A 21,147-nucleotide genomic window follows, 5' to 3' on the forward strand; every position below is an offset into this window, starting at 1 on the left:
TCTAACATCATTCTAAACCGGGCATTGAAATGAAATCGGTCAAATCAATTCAATTAAAGCACAAAGTCTCAACCGAAAGCAAATATTCAGCATCAACCAAATCTTGACACAAAGTCTAAGTGGCTCGACAGACTTCCAGGAAATTACACACATGTAGGCAGTGTATAACAGCACTTAATTCTGGTGAAACCTTTCACAGAACAATCTCCCCATTTGTGTGAAATGAAGCAGCAACAGCATTACTGGTGAAAGGAGGTTTTCTTATTATCACATTAAAGGGGATATTCATTGGCTGCATGGTGGTAAAATCTACTCAGACCATCCTGGCTAAACTAAACCCTGCATGGATGCAAGCGCAATGCATAACTGGCGTTCTGGAGGAATTATGGGACAATAGGTTTCCCTATCTTTAAAGGCAGCTTGAAGAACATACAGTAGCCATGGGCAGTATTTGTTACGGTTAAAACGAGTTCAATCTAATTTTCAAGTTACAGTGAAGTTAAATTAGATGTCATATCTAAAAGATAGCAGCCTGGTTATCATTCCTGCATTGCTGCAAAAGTATCGTGGGACTGTTTGTAGTGGAGCAAAACAATTATTATCTCCAAATAGGGAGCACAAGCCGTATAAATTTTAATTAAAAGACTGGCAGAGTTTCTTCTCAGTGTGACAACTCCATTACTTCCCTTTGATAAAACATTGTCCAAGCAGAACAAATTTAGTTTGAATAAACAACAGACAGAGTTCCAGTGGCAGTTTAAGAGGGCCACATCAGCTAATTGTTTTTCTGACCTTGGCATTTTGATATCCAGCTCAAGTAAAGAGGTGAGGCTGAAATGAGGGTAATTATTCAAATGTGGCGTCACTGAGCTTTGTACTGAGTAGAGTTGGCTTGTTATTAAGACAATAAATCCACAGTGGCTGTAGTTCGTTTGTCCAATGAGTGTTGTGTCATAATTTATACCACAAAATCTATCTTCATGTTTTCTAATTTGCACATAGCCCTACCTTCATCTGGGTCATTCCTGGCTGACGCCTCCAGGAGTGCCACGCTGGCGGCAAACGACACATGTCTCTTGGACTCAGATTGCTGGAGGCTGTTGACGTTGCGGGCCTTCTTGTCTGCTTTGCGCTTCTTGTTTTGCATCTCCTTCTCATAGACAGCCCATCGCTTCAGCTGTTGCGTGCGGCGCTTCTGGGCTGCCCGCAGCCTCTCAAGACTGGGCACCTTGTCCAGCTGCTGCAGCTCCTGTATGAGCTCCAGGTGGGTGGCCATGGCACCGAAGGAAGGGGTGGCAGCGGTGGGTGACACGTAGAGCCGTGAACTTGGAGCAAGGGGGATTCTAGCGAGGGCTGCACCTTCGGCAGTGGCCTCCTCTCATCAGTATCATCATCATCCTTTCACCAAACTTTCTGAAGAAGCAGAGAGAGAGAGAGAGACATAGAGAGAGAGAGAAAGAAAGAAACCTCAGACCTTTATAACCACAACTTAATAAACACCAAAACCAGACGCACTGGAGCAGCGGTGACATTTAAGAATATTGTTCTGATGGACAGCGGTAGAGTTCATATATCAAGAAGCCCTTTGGTGGTCGACTTATTTGAGAGGGGTTGAATGATGCGCTTATGGTATAGGTCAGTCTAGGGCATTATTCTCTTAATCATCATGTCCAAAAAAGTTAATTTTGTATCATGACATTGTGAACTTTACACTTTTTCATGTTGTGAAAGTCTCAACCACCTAAAATCTAAAAACGTACTTGTTAATTGGCCAAGGGAGCTGCTGACTCAACCAGCCTGACATTACATTTAATAAACAGTTAACTGTCAGTAGTTTACTCATTAAATACGAATTTCATGAATTTAGTTTCCTTCTACACACAACATGTCTGTTATAATCCAGTACACAAACACAAAAGTACGTCACTGAAATAGTTGCTCCATTGTCTTACATAAGTTTGCATATCAATTTGCTTTCAAGACAGAAACAACAAGGCCAATGTCTCCGTTTCATGTAAATGACTTCACAGTGGCTGAAGTGTTAACATTGCTTCTGTCACGCGGGCTGATACAGACGTCTATCCAGCACCCTCCACCGTGGCTTACCGCCTCCTGATTACCAACAAGTGGATGCCAGAATGATGAGAAGCTAAAAAAGACCAGACAGTACCGGGGTGGTGGGCTGACCCAGGGAGTCATCACGACCTTGATGTTACCTGGATTGCCGTAAACGCGAGCAAAAGTCTGTTCTTTTTCCCGTGGTGGCAGAACGCTTCACTGTCAGTGACCCCACATAACAACTTTTAAGAAATCAGCAAGAGAAGCAGTATATTGTAGCGTGCGTGCAGGGTGATTTCAACCAGTTGCTCTTCTTCACAAAGGAAAGTAGAAGTAAATACCATACACGTTAAGAAAAGGTTAATAAGTACAGTGTACGCACGAGGATCCAGTGAGCTTAACTAACGAGCAAATCTCAAGTAATTGGCAGACCACTTCCTCTGAAGATGTGAAGACACATTCAACCCCCCTCCCAGCTGCTCAGCACTCCAACACTATACAGCACCTATTCTCACAAGCAAATTCTACTTTCTATGACGAATACAAATGCTGCAACCAAGGCATGCAAGTAGCACATATGAAATGCGTTTTTACTTACTTTTTACACAAATGCTGCGAAATACTTACTCACGCGCTTCTCTAATGAAACCATGCAGTCCTGCGGCGCTGCCTGATGAAACACTCTATAATGCAATACATGACTTCTACACCTGCGTCTAGTCTGAGTGACACAGACTACACAGTCTTTCCCCTGCAGCAGCGTAACTGCTAAAAAAAAAAAAAAAAACTTGGTCAGGAAACAAGCAGTGTATATCACTTCCTACAGCATCATTTTCAGTAGCCTAACACAATGTGTGTGTGTGTGTGTGTGTGTGTGTGTGTGTGTGTGTGTGTGTGTGTGTGTGTGTGTGTGTGTGTGTGGACAAAAGATTTCCATTAATAACTCAAAAAGGCATCATGACATAAGGAACTTTGTCACACTGTTGACTCTAAAAATAATTGATGCGTGAAACTTTCCAGCGCAGAGACACCAGTTTAACTTGCCTAATGAATTTATCTAGACCTGCACTCAGAGAGCAGCAGCCTCCACCTGGTAGCGTTTTCTGAGAAATTAATGAAACTATCCAGAGACAAGAGTCAGTACATTAATAATATTTAAGGAGGACTAATTAGTGATCTGAATGAATAAATTACCTCCACCGAGAAGATAATGTTCTGACTGTCTGTGTGTTTGTCTGACACCAGAATTACACAAAATCTATTATACAGAGTTTCACTGAACTACGTTGAGGGCGTAGCATGAGCTAAGGAAGACCCCATTCGTTTTTGGAGCTGATTATAGTCATAGCGCCACCTAATGGTAACAGGAAGTAAGCGTGCCGTAACAAATATCATTGGCTTTACATCAAAATTACACTGTGTTGTAATTTACAGTTGTAAATGTAAAGTGATGCATTGCAACATAATGTGTGTTCTGTAGCGCCACCTGGGTGACGCAGGGAGTTATATTTGCACAAAATCAATTCACAAGTAAAATACTACAACTTTTTAAACTTCTACTCCTACACTTGAACACATCATGCTGCCTGACACACTGTTCCCTCTGATACAGCGTAACATCCATCCAATCATTACAACGATGGAACAAACAGTACCCAATCACCCAAACTGGTAAAGACAAGACTGGCTGGAGGAGACAATAATGGTTTCTGAGCAAGGCCAGTCCCAGGCCCTGTGTCACTGTGCAGTCCTTTACAATCCAATATGAGTAACGTTTGTTCAGTTGTAAAGTTTTTATTGCCTTATTTTATCTTTAAAACAGCAGCTGATCTGCAGCCAAAAACTCTTTTCTGGTTTACTACATTTGCAGTGGAATTGATTAAATAATAAACACTCCACAGCATCAAAGCAGTTAACAGTACTGACAGTTAGGAGAAAGGTCTGGTCAACCGGGTGACTAATTAGTGAATTTGGTGATGGTAAGTGTGGAGTAATGAGGGGTGTCACAATTTCAATTCTATTTACAATAGGTTGTTATGATCATTAAATTTTGACCTTCAAAATAGAGCAGGATCCAGCCAGTTTATTTGTTGTGTTTCCTTCCACCTATGCCTCAATCCTGTGTATGGGTGTAAAAACCCTCAGTGACATAACTGCTAATTAAAACAGTAAAAAAAAATTAAAAAAAAACTTTTCTTTCTTCTTTTTTTTTAGTTTAACACCAGGTAAATATTCCAGCATTTTTCCTAGAAGGGGTCATGTGTGAATGGGAGCTAGTGAGATTACAGGGAATGTTCTGGGAAGGTTGTGTTGTGAATGAGAGCAGGAAAATTACTGGGAAAAGGAATATTGCCCCAAATATGACCAGCATTGCCGTGTCATGTATGAACATGGGGTAGCACAGGAATATTCTGGAATGGAAATGCATATGTGAAAATGCCTGGAAGGTATATCCAGCAATTTCCTGGGAGCTATGAATGAAACATCAAAGACTGAGTTATAATTACATAAATCATGTACAACAAATACAGCCACAAGAAAAAAAAAGCAGCACCAAGACAAATCAGAATTATTCACACACATATGCTGCTATCAGAGCTAGAAATGATGAAGCAAGCGAACTGAACAGCAACGATCAGAGAGCATGTCTTCTGCTCAGGTTTAGCTTCCCCGTCATTAGCAACAAGGCTTCTAGCATCCACTCCCACTGTCATCAGATCCAAGTCATCAGATTTTTTGTGCCCTCAGATGTTTGAAATGCAATGTATAACACAACATCATGCCCTCAAATATAGGTGGAGCAAGTGGATATAATCATTGCAGTTTGATGAGGTAATTAATCCCAATTATTTCTGTAAGGTATCTGCGAGTGTAACTCCCAAGCTGCTGAAAATTAGGTGTTTATAAATGATCGATTGCCACTAATGGTAATCACTGAAAGTACATTTGTGCCAATGATTATTTCTATCGCTCGAAAATGTGCTCATTAGAGTGCAGACCCGTGCGAAGGAGGGTTACTGAGTCTTTTGTGATCAGTGTTTAGTAGGTGACGTCTCGTTACATCTGCTCATTAAAAAAAAAAAAAAAAATCAAGACCGAAACAGAATGATAGTGTTGGAGGATCGTGACTCCTCTACACTCCAGTACGCCTTGATGGATGCGCTGTAGTGACTGTTATCGCCACCTCGACACTATCCTAGTGTATCAAGATGCAGCTTTAAGTGTTACCACTCAAAGATTGATACATCTTAGATGCAGCACCCTGAGGACAAAGGATCATCATATTCTCCATTTAGTTTAATTGGATATCTAACGGATGTCAATATGAGAGACGCAACTCTACAACATATAAGAAAATGGGTTCAATTAGCACCATAAACTGCCTCCGCCTGGCAGACATTTACACTGCTGCTGCTATATATCAAGATGCCTTTAATCTGGGTAGAGTGAGCCCAGGCAGGTACACCGTCTCCTCTTTGTGTTTGTGAGATGTGTGTGCAGACCAAAGTGAATTAAGAACAGAGAGCATGTGGGGCAAACAAGGAACGTCCCGTTTTCTTTAGCTCTCTTTGATGGTCAAGGGCATTAGCAACAGGAATATGAAACCCAGGAGCTACTGTTGATCAAATCAGGACAATCAGAGAGGCGGTAATGATATTACACGCACACACACATACACACACAGATGCTCACATACATGCAGGTTACAAAAACAGACACTCATACTAACATCTTCTGAATTAATCAGTAACTGAGCTATAACCATTTTATCTCCCAGCTCCCGCAAAGCAGACGAGCCACAGGGATGCGCCTACACCTTTACAGCCTTAGTGGATGATGGGGATGTCACAAACCGATGCTGACATACCAAGCTGATAACATTTTAAAAACATGTCGGTTCTTAATTTACTATGGCTCCGCAGTGCACGGATGTCATTTTGCTGAAAAATATGGAGCCTCCATGACACATTATTCTCATCAGCTTTTGATAACTGCATTCGCCTGTTATCAGTCAAGCACCGGTTACTACGACAGGTGAAGTGACATTACAGCTCAGTGCAGTATTGACTGATGAATCAGCGGAGTGGATGAATCTGTAAATTATCCTGTCTCCATTAAATGTCTTTCTCACAAGTGTTTAAAATAGATCATTGAATAAGAAATGAAATATATATTTTGGCTGATATACATGCATTAAGATCAGTTTTCTCTCTCCCCACTATTGGTGTTGGCCTCAGCCCCACGTACTGGTGCAGCACTAATAACGTACGAGGTACGGGGTTGAGGTCAAAAAAAAAAAAAAACACCAGCTAGTGGGGATGTTGCCACACTACAACAAAGAGCTAATAACACAGGGGTTATAAATAAGTATCCATTCTACAATTCTACAGCTATATCCACTAAGATGTCTCTCTAGAATCATGGGAGGAGGGGGAGAGGGTCTAGTCTCTGCACCATCAGAAACAGGTGAACAACAGAACGACGTTAGCACAGCCTTTGATATTTCCTCAGTTGAACAGATGAAGCTAGAGGAGAAAAGGTTCCTGTTAGCCCCTGGGGGAGATTTTCATGAACAACAGGAGCTTCAGCAGCGCATGAAAAAAAAACAACAATGCGTTTAGTGTGTATTTGATGCGACGTCATCTCTGGATCCTAACTATTTGAGGATATGTAAAACGCGGGGAGCTGTGGGCAACTGTAAGCCCTCTGGTGATATCACAGCCAGTCCCCGGGGCCAAGGCAGCAAATCACAGATTGACCTCAATCAGTTCCCTGGCTGCAGTTAAGAACGTTAGAGCTCACTCACACATTGTGTTTCACTTTTTAAATGCAAGAAGCACAGCCTAAATTTTAAAGCATGCTCATTTTGAAAAAGCAGGTCAGACAATGGAGATTCTTTCCCACATCAAACAGCTGCAATCTGTGAACAGTTTGTATGCTTAAAGTACACCACAAACTGACAATAACAACTTCCAACAGTCTCTTTTTGTTTCTATTAATTCAGCTTGTTTTGTTTCTCACAAATTAAACGATGATTGCACATCACAAAGGCTTTGATGTGATGACAAGAGCACAAAAAACAAAAACTGTGTCATTCTGTCTCCCTCCTGTGTTGTACCACACAACAAACTGCACAGGAAGTGGTGGCAGGAAATGTAGATGAAGAAACAGAAGAATAGAAAGCACTGAAAAATAAGGGACCCTGAAACAATCTGTAACGTGGGACAGTGCACTTTGAGCGTATCCAAATTAGAATACAACACACACAGCAGTTTAAGCTAAAATGAAGAAACTGTCTTTGAACTCGAGCTGTAGCTGCTTCATCCCCAGCAACCAGCACACAGCCACCCCCCCCCACACACACACACACGCACCACTACCACCACCACCAACAACCCCCCCCAACCCCCAACCACAATGGCAGCCCTGACGGTTGAATGCAATAACCCAAAAATATGTTTCATGTCAAATGGCTGTCTGGATTTATGTAGCGCTTCTGTAGCCTGCGGACCACACAAAGAGGTTTTACAACACACTTTTTATTGACACACCAATTCATGCATTATTGGCAGAAAGAGCTATAATAATACAACTTGCTAACATATTCACGGCATCTGGAGCAATTAGTGTTTCAGTATCCTGCTCGAGGACATATCAAGATGGTCTCAGGGGCAGATGGGGATCAAACCAGGACCCCTCGGATTACTAGACGGTCACTCCACCACCTGAGCCACCACATCACCTCCAATCTACTGCACTGATCCCAAGGTTGTTTGCTCCATAATAATGACAAAAATATATAATTTCATGGCAATGTCTGTTACATTTCTGCATCACTCCTCTAAGTATTCTTTTTAAAACTTTTTTATGGTTGTTATTGCACAGGCTGATATCGCACCTGTGATTCCTTTCACTTTGTCAAGAATTCAACAAAACTACAGTTTAGACATTTCTCTATCTTCATTAATGCGTATAATGCATCCAATAAGCTTATGAGATAATCAATTATCAATCAGGTCTGAACCCAAAGCCGTTACATCCACAACAGTCCACTGGCAATACCAATTCCCTTCAAATGTGCTTCTGTCGTGTGGCCAATTAAAAAAGAAGTATCGATCGTGGTGTCAATAAAGATTCAGATCCAGCAGATTAAGAAAATGTTCCACCACTGATAGCACCAAATCTTGTACGACCTGGTGGAGCTCTGAGGTGGGAAACACTCTTCAATCTTCTCCAGATGAGCTTAGTTGTATTTTTCTTCTTTGTGTTTTAGACAGAATTACTTATTCAGAAATGTGCTCTAATTATTCTTGAATCAGTTGCAGCTGCAGTCGGTCCTTTGGTAGCCTCAAACCACAATCAACCTTCATGATCAAAAAATATATTGCTGACCTGCCAGAGTACAACCTTAATAAAGGATTAATATGAAAAATGGACCAATATAACTCTATAAACACATGGTTCCATAAAGGATAGAACCCAAGCCATGAATTTTTATTAGCCTGAAACCATTAGGTACCCTGGGGAACTGCTTGAGAAAAAAAGCAAAGTTTAAACAATTCTACCCGTCGTGTTCGCCTGACGCTTTAGAACAAAGGCTGTTACAGCGAATTCAAGTTTATGATCCATTTGCTCTTCATCCCTGACAGCTATAATGCTGCAGTGTGCGTTTGTGTGTGTGTGTGTGTGCATGAGTTTCCACATTTGTGATGACCACATGTCCTCAGAGGGACAGAAGTGAAACAAGAAAAATAAAAAAATAAGGATGTTTAACCAACTCTCACTCCATTAAACCAAGAGATTAGAAGAGAGGTATAGTTTAAGTTCCTAATTAAAGTTCAGGTTAAGAAGCAAATGCTTTCAATAAAGACCTCAGCATTTTAGCATCGTTAAAATTTGTGTGTATGCGCGTGTGTGTGTGTGTGTGTATGCACGTGTGTATGCGCGTGTGTGTGTACATTTGAGTACTGCTGGCATCAGCTTCAATTCACTCAAACATCTCAACAAAGCAGGAGGATTGAGGTCATTCTGGATATTCCATCATCATTATGAAGGTGATCAGGCGAAGAGGGCACTATACTGTAGAAGTCTATATAATGGCTGCTCAGTACATCGCCTACGGTACAGTACAGCACAGCCAGGATTTATTCTAAACCTCTTTTTGATTAACAGAGAAAACCTAATCAATCTGTCCTGCAAGGAATTTTGTTCATTTTCACTTAAGTGAAAATTATTTCTCACATCTTTAATTGCCCCCACGACCCTTAACAGATAAGCAGTATCGAAATGGACAGATGGATGGATCTTTTATTGCTTAATTTCAACATTTATCGTAACCTGCATAAACAAGCAGGAAAACGCATAACTATTATCATTATTGAGCTGCACGGTGGTGCAGTGGTCAGCACTGTGGCCTCACAGCAAGAAGGTTCCGGGTTTGAGTCCCGGCTCGGGCACAGGATCTTTCTGTGTGGAGTCTGCATGTTCTCCCTGTTCCTGCGTGGGTTCTCTCTGGTACTCCAGCTTCCTCCCACAGTCCAAAGACATCAAGAGGGGACGAGGCTGATTGATACTCTAAATTGACTGTAGGTGTGGCTGTGAGTGTGAATGGTTGTCTGACTGTGTGTGTTGGTCCTGTGATGGACTGGTGACCTGTCCAGGGTGAACCCCACCTCTCGCTCGTAGCCGCTGGGATAGGCTCCAGCCCCCCCCCCCCCCCCCCCCCGTGACCCTGAACAGGCTAAGCTGTAGAAAATAGATGGATGGATGGATTATCATTATTATTATTATTATAAAAAAAACTTGTTTAAAAAGAACTGTGTGGAAACGGAAAAAGATAAATCAGTATTACAACATAGTCCAATTCGCAACTCAATGATAGGTGAATTTTTAAAAATGGGTACAGAGATACGAAATTAGCAGGAGTGGTCACCAAATGTTAAGATGTGAGATGGATGAGTGAGTAGCGTAAAAATATGGCAAAGAGAAGAAAAATCTGGACTTGGGATGTTGTTGAATGATTATCGCCTGACTTTCGGTCCAACATTTTCAGAGTAACAATGTTCTCAAAAAGCATAAAGCTCCTGGTTAGCAACTGTTGTTAACTAAAGCTCGACTACATTCCAGTGCTGTGTTTGCGAGTTCTGTGAGAACAATTCTCGAGCAGCTGAAGTTAAACAGTTCTGTTAAAACAAGAAACTGAATTTCCCCTGCAAACAGGAGAGAGGTGTGGATTTAGGTGTTCAAAACTTCACTTGCGTTGTTTTCATGCCAATTGAATCACTGTCCCCTTGTTTAGATTATTTGAGTATGATAACACATCCACCGCTCAACATGAGTGCTGAATACAAAAAGGGCTTTTCAAAACTCTCTCCTCTTTATTCCTTCACCTTTTACAATTTTTTGGAGGAGCAAACATTACGACTTATATTAAACAATCTAATTCATCTTAAAAAAAAAAGCAAGAATTCAAGAATCAGAAAAACTACATTATAATTCATCTGAAAGGAACTGGACAAGTGCTTTAGCTTTTTTTTTTTTAACGAGACAGCTGTAATTTTTGGAGGGAAATAAACTCATTTATTTCATTAATAGAGAACAGAAAAAACCATTTAAAAGAGCCTCGAGTATTTTAAGAGTACTGAAAGTCTCTTCCTCATTGCAGCTGCTTATATCAGCAGGAAGTCGCAGGTTCAGCTAGAGTACAGGTACGTTGTTTGTGAGCAAACACGAGTTATAAAACAGTGCAGGAGAGTTACAGACGATGCAGTTTTACACCAAAATATATAGTATATGTAGGTTCTTTGAATCCAAGTAAACTTGCTAAAAATAGACCAGTTCCCAGCGCACGTACAGGTCTTTCTGCAATTTCCTAGTGTGCTGCATTGCTTTTTGCCTCTTCATCCGTGTGTGTCAGATCTCCCCTCAGTGTCACAGGCTCCGTATGACACACTTCAGTCTGTTAAATGTGTTTTAAAACGTGCAGACCGCTCACTAATGCTCCAAGGCTCCAAAATAATGGTCAGTCACAGCCCTTTAACTGGATAAAGAAGGAAAAGACATCCTTGCTTAAAATTTGAAGCAGAGAGATGGAGGAAATAAATTGAGTAGAAAGCATAAATCAAGTATTCAAATCACAACTATTTCAATGGCCTATTTTTAAATTTCAGTTTCAGGTGACTTTTTAGCTGCTTCACTTTGTTGTGGGAGGGTCTTGAGGTGCTGGCAGGTCCGAGTTCAAAATTTCATCTTCATACCTTTTTTTTTTCTCAAACGATTTTCTGAAAAAGAAACTATCAAATTTGTTGTAGGTTACAACAAAAACAAAGTAAAACAAAACTTATACCCACACAGCAACTGTGCACTTTGTATCACTAATAATGTAACAGAGCGTGACATTTAGCAGCGAGGAGGCGTGTGCTGTGTCAGGACGCTCCGCATGGAGACACAGTGGCGGCAGTGTCACATTCACAATAACCCTGTGTGTATGCATGTGTGTGTGCGTGTGTGTTTGTGAGAGACAGTGTGTATTTGTCTCTTCGTTTATCTACGTGTGAGTTCATGTGAGTTCTACAAACGGCCTTATGTTATGAGAAAGAGTGTGTACTCTGTGGATGCATGCCTGCTTGTGTAACCAAGGCCTCAGCAGTAGGTCAGAGAACCCCCCCCCCCCTCCAAATCACTGTCCCCCATGTTGGCCCCCTGAGTTCCTGAGACCACACGTTCCAGGCTGGTGCATCTATCTCCAGGTCCTGCTAATTCTTTTAATAACTTCCTAATACCAAAGATGGCCCAGGCTGACTGAACCCATTCCACCAGGTACTAGAGAGCTGAGTGGAATCATTCACTGCTGAGATTCGAAGCACTTCATTTCCTGTAAAAACTGGATCTTGATCAACAGACAAATTGATTTCAGGCAACAAAAATTACCTAATGCGCACGTCACATGCTGGACTGAAAGAAACAAAAGATGAGAAAAAGATGAAGGTCTGTATGTTCAAGCAGGAACATATTCAGACACCAGTTCAGGATTAAGAACTGGAATCCTAAGACAATTTGGTATCATTGCTTCTGAGAATCCACACGGTACACCCCAAAGCTTAGCATTTCATTTCATTAACGCCGGCATATTTTCCTGACAGTTGCCTCTTGCGAGACAATGAATTCCTTTGTGTAGTGCATTGAAAGATGAGGAGCAATGTAATTTCTTTGAACGTGTCTACAATATTACAGTCAGACATGGACAGTATCCATACCAAGTTTCAATACTTGGAGATACTAAAAAAACTGAAAACCTGTGTTAATGTACTCTTTTGTCAACACAGAAAACTGATCAGGAATCAATAAGAACTGGGCCGATAAGCTGCATTGATAATGGCATCAATATTGAGAAATCTTATCGCCGTCCCTACAGTTCAGTCAAGCTACATCTCCTCTAGAAAGGCTGCTACGGTGTGAAAACCTTCATAATTCTCTCGGTTTCATGCTCTTAAAGTAAAAGAGACATTTCCATCATTAATTAAAGTAACACAAGAGTTACTACTGTGTGGGTGTACGAAACCAGTCAGTCCAGTCAGAATTTACATCCGCTTGTCCAAACTCATATAATGGAAGTAATTCGATAAAAGGTTTGAAGTTTCTTTTTGTAGCAAAATTGGATTCATTATTATTTCATGTATGATTAGAGTGAATAATGTGCAGTCTTCTCCAGAGACACTACAGCCGGCACTGGTAGAGAGCTCGCTCAGATGGTGAAACATCAATCACTAGAACCAATGATCTTGTGGACTGCACTGATGAAAAATACAATCGGATTATTTTTGAAAAGATATAGTCAGTGAAAGAGCTTGATTCAATTTAATGTTTAAAATGAGCAACGTAGCCTCTAGGAAAGAAATCAGAAAATCTTTGCCGTCATTGAAAGCTCTGCATACAGCAAAAAAACAGAGTGCTGCTCCGCTTCAGAGTATGAATTATGGCGATTTCATGACTTGGCTAAATGATAAATGTATTCGGCAAAGCCAGTCTGTTGTGATTTCACCACTGAGACAAAACAGTGTGTCCTGCTGGTGCTGGTGAAGACTCAGCTGGAATTATAAACCTCTAAAAGAAAAATCAAAGTATACTTAAGATACCAAATGAATTGAATTAAAGAGCCAGCAGCTGTGCTGCGACTGAGCGTGAAAGAACGTTGCTGAGCATGCAGGCAGAACAATGGAAATATATCACAAAGAAAAAGTTAGCATAAATGTTTCGCCTCCTTTCGAGCAGTCAAGGAAAATGATTGACATAACAAATTAGGTATCAAATGTAAGAAAAAAAAACTACATTTTTAACTTTCCAATGGTGAATACTAAAAAAAGATTATCAAAAAAGACCTTTTGAAAATGTCAGTTTTACCCCCTGGTACTCATTATGGTACTCCCGTGATTATTTTGGGCCATGAGCCAGTGTTTAAGAAACACTGAACAAAAGGCTACTGACACAGCACACAGCCATTAAGACAGGAGCCGTTAGTTTGGACTGTTCCACCGAGATGTGACATTTGACCCCTCTGACACCCGCAGTCATTAACCAAAACACGACCCCGGGCCATGTCAAACTCACGTCTCTTAAGTAAAACTGACTGAGCGCAGGTCTGTGTTTGGGGAGGAAGGAACAAACACACACACAAACACACACACACACACACACACACACACACACACACACACACACAAGTTCCCTCTGGTGAAATACTAACTCTACTAGCTGTGTATTTTTACTTCTTCTCATTTTCCTTATATATTGTGTACTGTTTATTTAAATTTCCACAGTACATAAACTTCATTGCTGAGTGAATTTAATGGCTTTCTAATATCCATAGGAACTTGATTTGCATGATGTGTAATTTCTCATAATTATGTATTCAAGGGTTTAACCTTTTAATCACACATGATTTGACTGTGTATTTGTCCCTCATTTTCTGGATTTGACTTCTTTTTTTGTTTGTTCCTGCATTAGCAGAAATAAATGAAAGGGAGGTTTCATGAAAATGTGAACAAAATAATTTAACGTCTCATTTTAATTTGAAGTTAGTGCACATTAAAAAACGTGCTTTTTGAGCTGTAAACTACATGGTGTGACTGGGACGGATCACATTTTTGCTGATGGTAATGTTGACATTTCATGCCATTAAATACGTGTATTTAATAGGTTAAAACGTGCCACCGCCATTCAACTCAAAGCCTGGGAGGGGAATGCTGGCATAGCTGAACTGTCTCGACATTGGGACTTTGATATAAATAAAGAATGATAGTGCCTTCTTACTGGTCCTGCAGCGAGCAGCATCACCTCTCATCAGTGGTGGAGGTTCAGGTCTGACCTTGGAGGGCATCTATGAAACTGTGCTCAGATATATTCTGATCCAAATATGTGGACTACGTCATGCACCAGCAGTGTGTTGGTAGACCTGAGGGCTAATAATACCAATTCAGTGAATTCTAGCATTCATTTGTATTTTGTTTTGAATATAAGGAAAGCAACATTCATGTCAAGCTTGATGGTGCATTACACATAAACCATTCCAGTCTCTTCTCCAAACACTGGTATCAGATCGCTACCGTGTATCAGCTGATAGCCTGAGCCGAAGCTTCGCTATCTGGACGGAAAACAAATTGGATCAGTGCATCCCTAGTTTACAACACTGTGTTGACATGACCACTCACACGATGCAACCAGTCCCTCTTTCAATCGCATTTTTCCTCAGCTCCAAAAGCTCCAACATTTTTGTGGTTTTGGGCTTTTACAAGGGGGAAGCAATTCCATGATCTTTGTCCCTCGGTCAGTTTAGCATTCACATCAAAAGAAGATGGTAAAGCAAGAAATTTCTTGCTTTGGGCACAAGGACACAGCTGGTAAACGATGGCTGCTCTGTCCCTCTGCCTCTGCTGTCAAACATCTCGACTCTGTCCCTCTACCTCGAGGCAGATAGACGCCCATCCAGCACCGAGGTCTGCAGGTCTATTTAAGATATTTCTGCCCATTAAAGGACAGTTTTTCATGCTACTGTCACCCATCGTTTGCTACAGGGATCATGTTGGATCTCTTTAAATTGAATGAAGAGGCTTTCCAGACCTTCCAGACCTACTCGAGTCATGAGATAAGTTTTGTTGTGATTTTGCACTACATGACAAACATTGTGGTTGATTGGGAGCACCACATTCCTGCTGCTGGATCAGAGTCTTGAATCGATACGTCTGCCTCACAAGGTTGTGGACAGGAAACATTGCTCTCCATCTTTCTATGGTCAGATTATTGAACTGAACACTCCTGTCTCTACTAACTTGTGAATGAATCTCATCATGAAGTAGTGAAAAACAAGTAAACATAAGGTGGCAAAAGAGATGAGCGTCATCCCTATTCCCACACTGACAGAATCTTTTCCTGATGTGTTGGTAGTTCAGGAAACCCTCGTCCCCATACGCACCTGAACTTGTGAATGCTTCATTTTCATGTTTGTGAGGAAACAGTCGTTTCCCCCGGAGAATTGGAGACCTAGAAAGATTAGCAGAAATCTTCCTTCAGAGCTTTAGTGAGAATAAAGGCCCTGGATTACATAGGAAAGGCAAAAAGATAACCTGAAGAAAAGTATCAAAGAAATGAGTGAAGCAACAAGCACTTGCACAATTGAACATGCCAGAGTACAACTAGAGGAGGTCTGGTTCTCGCAACAATGCAATCCCTTATCCATATTTTATTTAGTATATATATATATATATATATATATATATATATATATATATATATATATATATATATATATATATGGGGTATGATCTTCTCCTAAAACAACCAGAATGCCCTGGGCTTGTTAGGTTTTCTTTACAGTTGAGTCATTAACACACCATAGTCATCAAATATCTTCACTTGCCTTTTTCATTTCAAGACACATCCTACTGGACCAAACACTAATACAAACGTTGTTTTTCCTCATCCTTGGGCTTGGGCTCTCTCTTCCCCCACCCCCAGCGTCCTATAAGAGGACATTTTTACTCTGTCTGGATTACTTGTCCTAGTTGGATGAGCTTGCTGCTGAAGAGAGAATATGTCTCCTCCAGTGGAACCTTGATTTAAAGCGCTCAGGTCAACTTGATTCTGGGTCATTGTCTCCCATGTCGTAACGAAGCCGAGCTCAGGTAGACAGCAGACAGCATATATCGACAAAAGCAGGGAGCCTGGAGTGGCCGGCTGGCATTCAGTTCCAATATTTGAAAAACAAGCACAAAAGTAAGCTTGTAAGTCTCATTAGCATATATCCACATCAGCTATTTACTTGATACTTGTAAACTCGCTCTGCCAGGACTGATCCTTTCATTGACCGGCGGCTTGATTTCTGAAACACAATCCAACAACAACTAAAATTTATCTCAACTGTAAACGGCACATCTGATAATAGGCTGGATCACTAACAGTGAGGAGACTATTTGTCAGATCTGTCAGTGCAGTGCAAGGCAAGCAACCTCTGACTGAACTCCAGAAAAAGAGATTGTTTTCAGGAAGAAGTAGCAGAAAAGTCCCAGAGAATAAGTGCTGCCAAAAGACTAAGGATTTTCCCAATCGACTAGTAGCCGTTGTTTCAGGCCAATAGTTGTAGCATGTTCTTGAAATTAATGCAAGAGCAGGCACAGAAAAACCATGTGTTGATGACACCAGCAAAAGAAGTAATGATTCTCCAACTGTTGGAACCACCAGCAACCTCTAAAAACTTTTATTTATGACTTTATATATTTTTTAAACCAAGTTTAACCTTCTGTCCCTCATGTCTCTCTGGAATGAGGTGTGTCTCATACAGTATATTAATGTCACACATATTTTCTCTGCAACTGCTTCCTTTCTCAGCGATGAGAGTCCCATACGATGTTTCCCATTCATTGATTTATTCATGTCAGCCCGCAACATCATCAGCATCGACCGCCACATATTGATTTGGTTGTTTGTTCTTTTACAACACATCAAACAGGTGCGTAGGAGGAAACACCCATAAGCCACAGAAAAGAAAACTCCAGGCAATAAACTTGGAGAGAATTGGATGCAAAATTTCAGTCCGTAGACCATCGTCAAGCAACGAAATTTATAATTAAAATGGGTAAATCTTATTCTATTGTAATGCTCCATTGAATTAATGTCCCTACACAAAACACTCTGACAAGTGACATATATCTCTGCACCTTCAACAGGACCAGGGAGTCCATAGAGAGCGAGATGGATAACGGGAGACTCTTCAGTGTTTCTATTGTAGACAGAGCTGAAAATAATTGGTCCCGAGTCTGTCTCTATGTCACTATGAAACCATGAAGCCTTCGTCTGCTCACTGCTGGAAAACGTCTTCCCATCTCACTGCAAATATTTAAAATATTCATAAATGATTACATATATTGGATGTGCCATCATTTAAAGTCCACTTTGTAATTCCTGTTAACCTAATTCACAGCTGTACTCCATCCGGCCCAACACAGCCGGGCCAACAGTCCCATCATGGGGCAGTCTTCCATCCAGTAATTATTCAATCTGGACAAAACCAGAAATCTCTGTGTACAGAATCTACGACAGCAGCAGGTCAGAGAGGGATCAAGACCAGCAAAAGGAGGGATGAAGCAGGGGATGTCAGTCAGGGTCCCATACAGTCCCAGAAAACCCTGGTGTGACAAAACAACTAGTACTAAAGCTCTAATTACTACAAATGTAAAGTTATACTAATATTTAGATACATTTCCAACTAATTTTTTTAAGTTGCTTTTATAATTGTGTTGTTTAGTTCACCATTAAGTTAAATAGCTTTTGTCGTTCTGAATATCATTTTCCAATTTAGAGCTAAATCTGATTCATACAGACATTCTGCTAAAACAGACCGAATCAGCGGAGACACTTAGGCATTCAACGACCTCCATCAAGTCCAATCAGCACATGCAGGTGTCCCCAATCATGGTTTCCACTGCTGCTGTAATCTGGCACTAAAACAACAACATCTGACAGATTCGCGTAACAGACTATTGTCATATTGCAGCAGCACAAGTCGAATCATCGGGGGGAAACAAAGCAGTTTGATGGATAAATGCAAATGGAAGTTTAAATGAGCAATTCATTCCAAAATGTTTGGCAAACAAAAACTGAAAATTACATGGACCAGAAACATACAGCAAAGCTGCTTTTGCTCAAATATTGAGAGATGCTGACTTATCAATCAGCAGATTCATCAAAAGGGGATTCAGAGACACACACGGAGGAAATCAACTGCTGCTGCTGCTACGGTGTGTTGCATGCTCGGTCTGCAGCCAGGCGCTTGGGTTTCCCAGCCATGTCTGAGGCCAACATAAGTTTAACGGCGGGTCATGGGGAGGTCTGGCTCCAGATTACCCAGCAGACACTGGACAAACTAATGGATTGAGAGCAATCAAGTACACCTGATAAGCTTCTTGTGTGTCTTTGCACGTGTAAAGGGAAATTTTCAATCAAGTACACCTTATAAGCTTCTTGTTTATCTTTGCACGTGTAAAGGGAAATTTTCTTAAAGGGAGAGCCCAATCACCTGAAGAGCCCTTTACCATCAAAAGTTGTAGGTCCAACAGTCTCTGTATTGAATCGCATGATGCAGAGGTTCTCAACCTTTTTGAGGCACGAATAATCAAATTGTGGTCAAACACAAGAATAAGCCAGGAATGTTCATTGCATCTCCTGGCAGAGAAAGAAACTAAGGAAATTATTACTCCACACAACTACTGGTGGTCAAGAATTCCGAGGCAACTTTATCATCTTACAGTTAATGTAGAAACCACACACCATATCTTCCACAAGCACTACATAATCCAGTTAACAATGAGCATGTAGTATGCAAGTCTCCACACAAATTTACAGTGGAAGACCTGCATGTGAACCACTGACCTGCAGTGGCTTTTCCAGATAATTTAATCTGAAATGTTGCAAGTTCCATGTGTTGAGAGGCTTACATCCTCTTATACAGACCCACTCATCTGTATTGCCGTCTTACTGGCAGGCACTTTGAGGTTAACTTTCACACGCAACATCCGCACAACTTTTATTGCACCTGCATAACTGAGGGATAAACAACCAGACTAAGTTACAACTTCTATCGGGAGTTGCCAACCTTTCCTGAGATGACACCCTGCTGACCTTCTTTCCCCTTGCCAATTCTGAAATGGATAAATGTCTGAATGAAATTTCTGCTGTGGATTACTTCACAAAAGGCCAGAACCTCAGGGCAAGCCCGCAGCAGTTCTGCCGTGCAGTAGGCCGTGTTTATAGCCTGCTGTCCCTGTGTTGGTTGGGGCTACTTGTCCATCTGCTCCACAATGACTTGAGCATTTTGTGTTTATCTTAGATAAATTTGTCAGTTTATTTAGTTTCCAAAAAGTTGTACTTTTTTTTTAAGAGATAAAACTTCCCTGGCCTTTTCCTACCCCCCCCTTTTGCAGTTATCTTGCTCGCTATCTGCAGTCAAGTTTGGGAAAGTCCTTTTTGTTTCCTTTTCTTGTTCTAAAATGTTCTTCCTACTCATTTTCCCTCTTTCGTCTCTCTCCCTGTCTGGAGCTGTGTCTCACCGTTGAGTCATTTCACTGGCTAATGATGCCTGAGTCCCCGGCAAAGACCCAGCCAGAGTAAACAAGGCTTAGAGTCAGCCAGCCTGCAGTAAGTGTCACTTCTAATCCAATGCTAAAGCAAGATGGGTGTGCAGCCAGCTTGCCTTGTCCCTCTCACTGTGGGGCACAGTAGGCGCAGAGCTGTGATGCTGATTTCTCATCTTACAGTACTACAACAAACTGAGTTGTGGTTTTTAGATTCGGAAAAGCAGAGGGAAACCGGAACAACGGGAGTGCAGATGATCAAAGTCCTGCTGGTCAGTTTGGTGAATGCTCAGAGAGTGAACGCTGTTCTCACTTCAGGTTCTCCTCACATAAAAAACAAAACAAAACAAAACAAAACAAAACAAAACTCCAGGTCAGAACTCCTCCATCACATTCATGGAGTAGCATTCATAATAACAGTATTATTAAGCAAGAAAATGTCTCAATAAATTCAAAATTCTATTCAAGTACATCTCTGTTACACATTTTGTCCACTTGAAGATTATTATTTATCAAAATTTTATACCACTAATATTTTGTGAAAACACCGATAATCATCCTGCAACATTGTCACAGTATTAGTATGGAGGTATGTGGTCAAACACATTATATCTGATTTTATCCATAACGTCCAGCTGTAATGAAAACTTCATAAACTTCAAAGTTATTAGCCAATCAGATCACACCCCATCGGTTTGCCTGCTAGCAGAGTAACTCAAAACCAAATGTTCAATATATTTGGTAGATTGGCAAATCTTAAGGTTGGGAAACAACTGATTAGATTTTGTAATTGATCCAATACCAGATCTGGATGTGATGATGTCACATCGCCTTTAAGAATGTCAACAGTTTGCAAGTGCCTTAGTTTCCAGATTGTGTTTTGATTACCTCAAGCTATCTTGAAGGTAACGTTATTAAAAAAAAGGGCAGTTTAACATTGTGAATGTAGTTTTCTATCATATTTAAACTAGAAAATCAATTTTTAAACAACAAAGCTTCTAAAAGGCTAAATGAATGCAAATAGTTTTTCCAACTTGTGTGAGACTAAAAAGAAAAATCTAAGTATGAGTGAATCTAAGATCATTAAAGAGGGATTTAAATCATATTACACACATTCTTGCCAAATCTTGACATGATGTACATGCATCTGTGGTTCCAAATCGTGTGAAACATTATCAGTTGGGGCTTACAGGGCCTGTCATCAAGTTATACTAAAATCATTTTTAGTTTTTCAATTCTTCGCATTACATCCACAAAGAAAAAGGTGGTCTGCGGTAATTTCAACACATGAAAGAGAAGCCCAGTCCATGCAGCACCGTGGAGCTCATAAATATGATCCATCCATGTTTTACATGCTAAAAAAAATAGTCAGCTACCTGTAAAAACCCAGAGGGATTAGAGATAGATTTGTCATGTGGCCAAATACAAAATACTGTGTGTAACTGTGAACAAAAATGTTATTCTCATC

At 40.8% G+C, this 21,147-nt stretch overlaps 1 protein-coding gene across 3 annotated transcripts in view; it reads right to left on the bottom strand.

Moving 5' to 3' along the window:
• The window catches only part of ppp1r16b (protein phosphatase 1, regulatory subunit 16B), an 80,912-nt gene that overhangs the window by 50,887 nt on the left and 8,878 nt on the right, over positions 1-21,147 (bottom strand). For 2 of the 3 annotated variants that reach the window (XM_086199844.1, XM_086199842.1), the window contains exon 2: positions 1,009-1,413. In XM_086199844.1, the coding sequence (XP_086055970.1) occupies positions 1,009-1,276 (268 nt within the window). In that variant the 5' untranslated portion in view covers positions 1,277-1,413. Of the gene's footprint in view, positions 1-1,008; positions 1,414-15,526; positions 15,595-21,147 lie in introns of all 3 variants that reach the window. The other variant, XM_086199843.1, reaches the window with a different exon arrangement.

Source organism: Aulostomus chinensis, chromosome 3 (genome assembly GCF_037954235.1).
Source record: "Aulostomus chinensis isolate RoL2024-O1b breed Wild chromosome 3, RoL_Achi_v1.0, whole genome shotgun sequence".
NCBI lineage: Eukaryota > Metazoa > Chordata > Actinopteri > Syngnathiformes > Aulostomidae > Aulostomus > Aulostomus chinensis.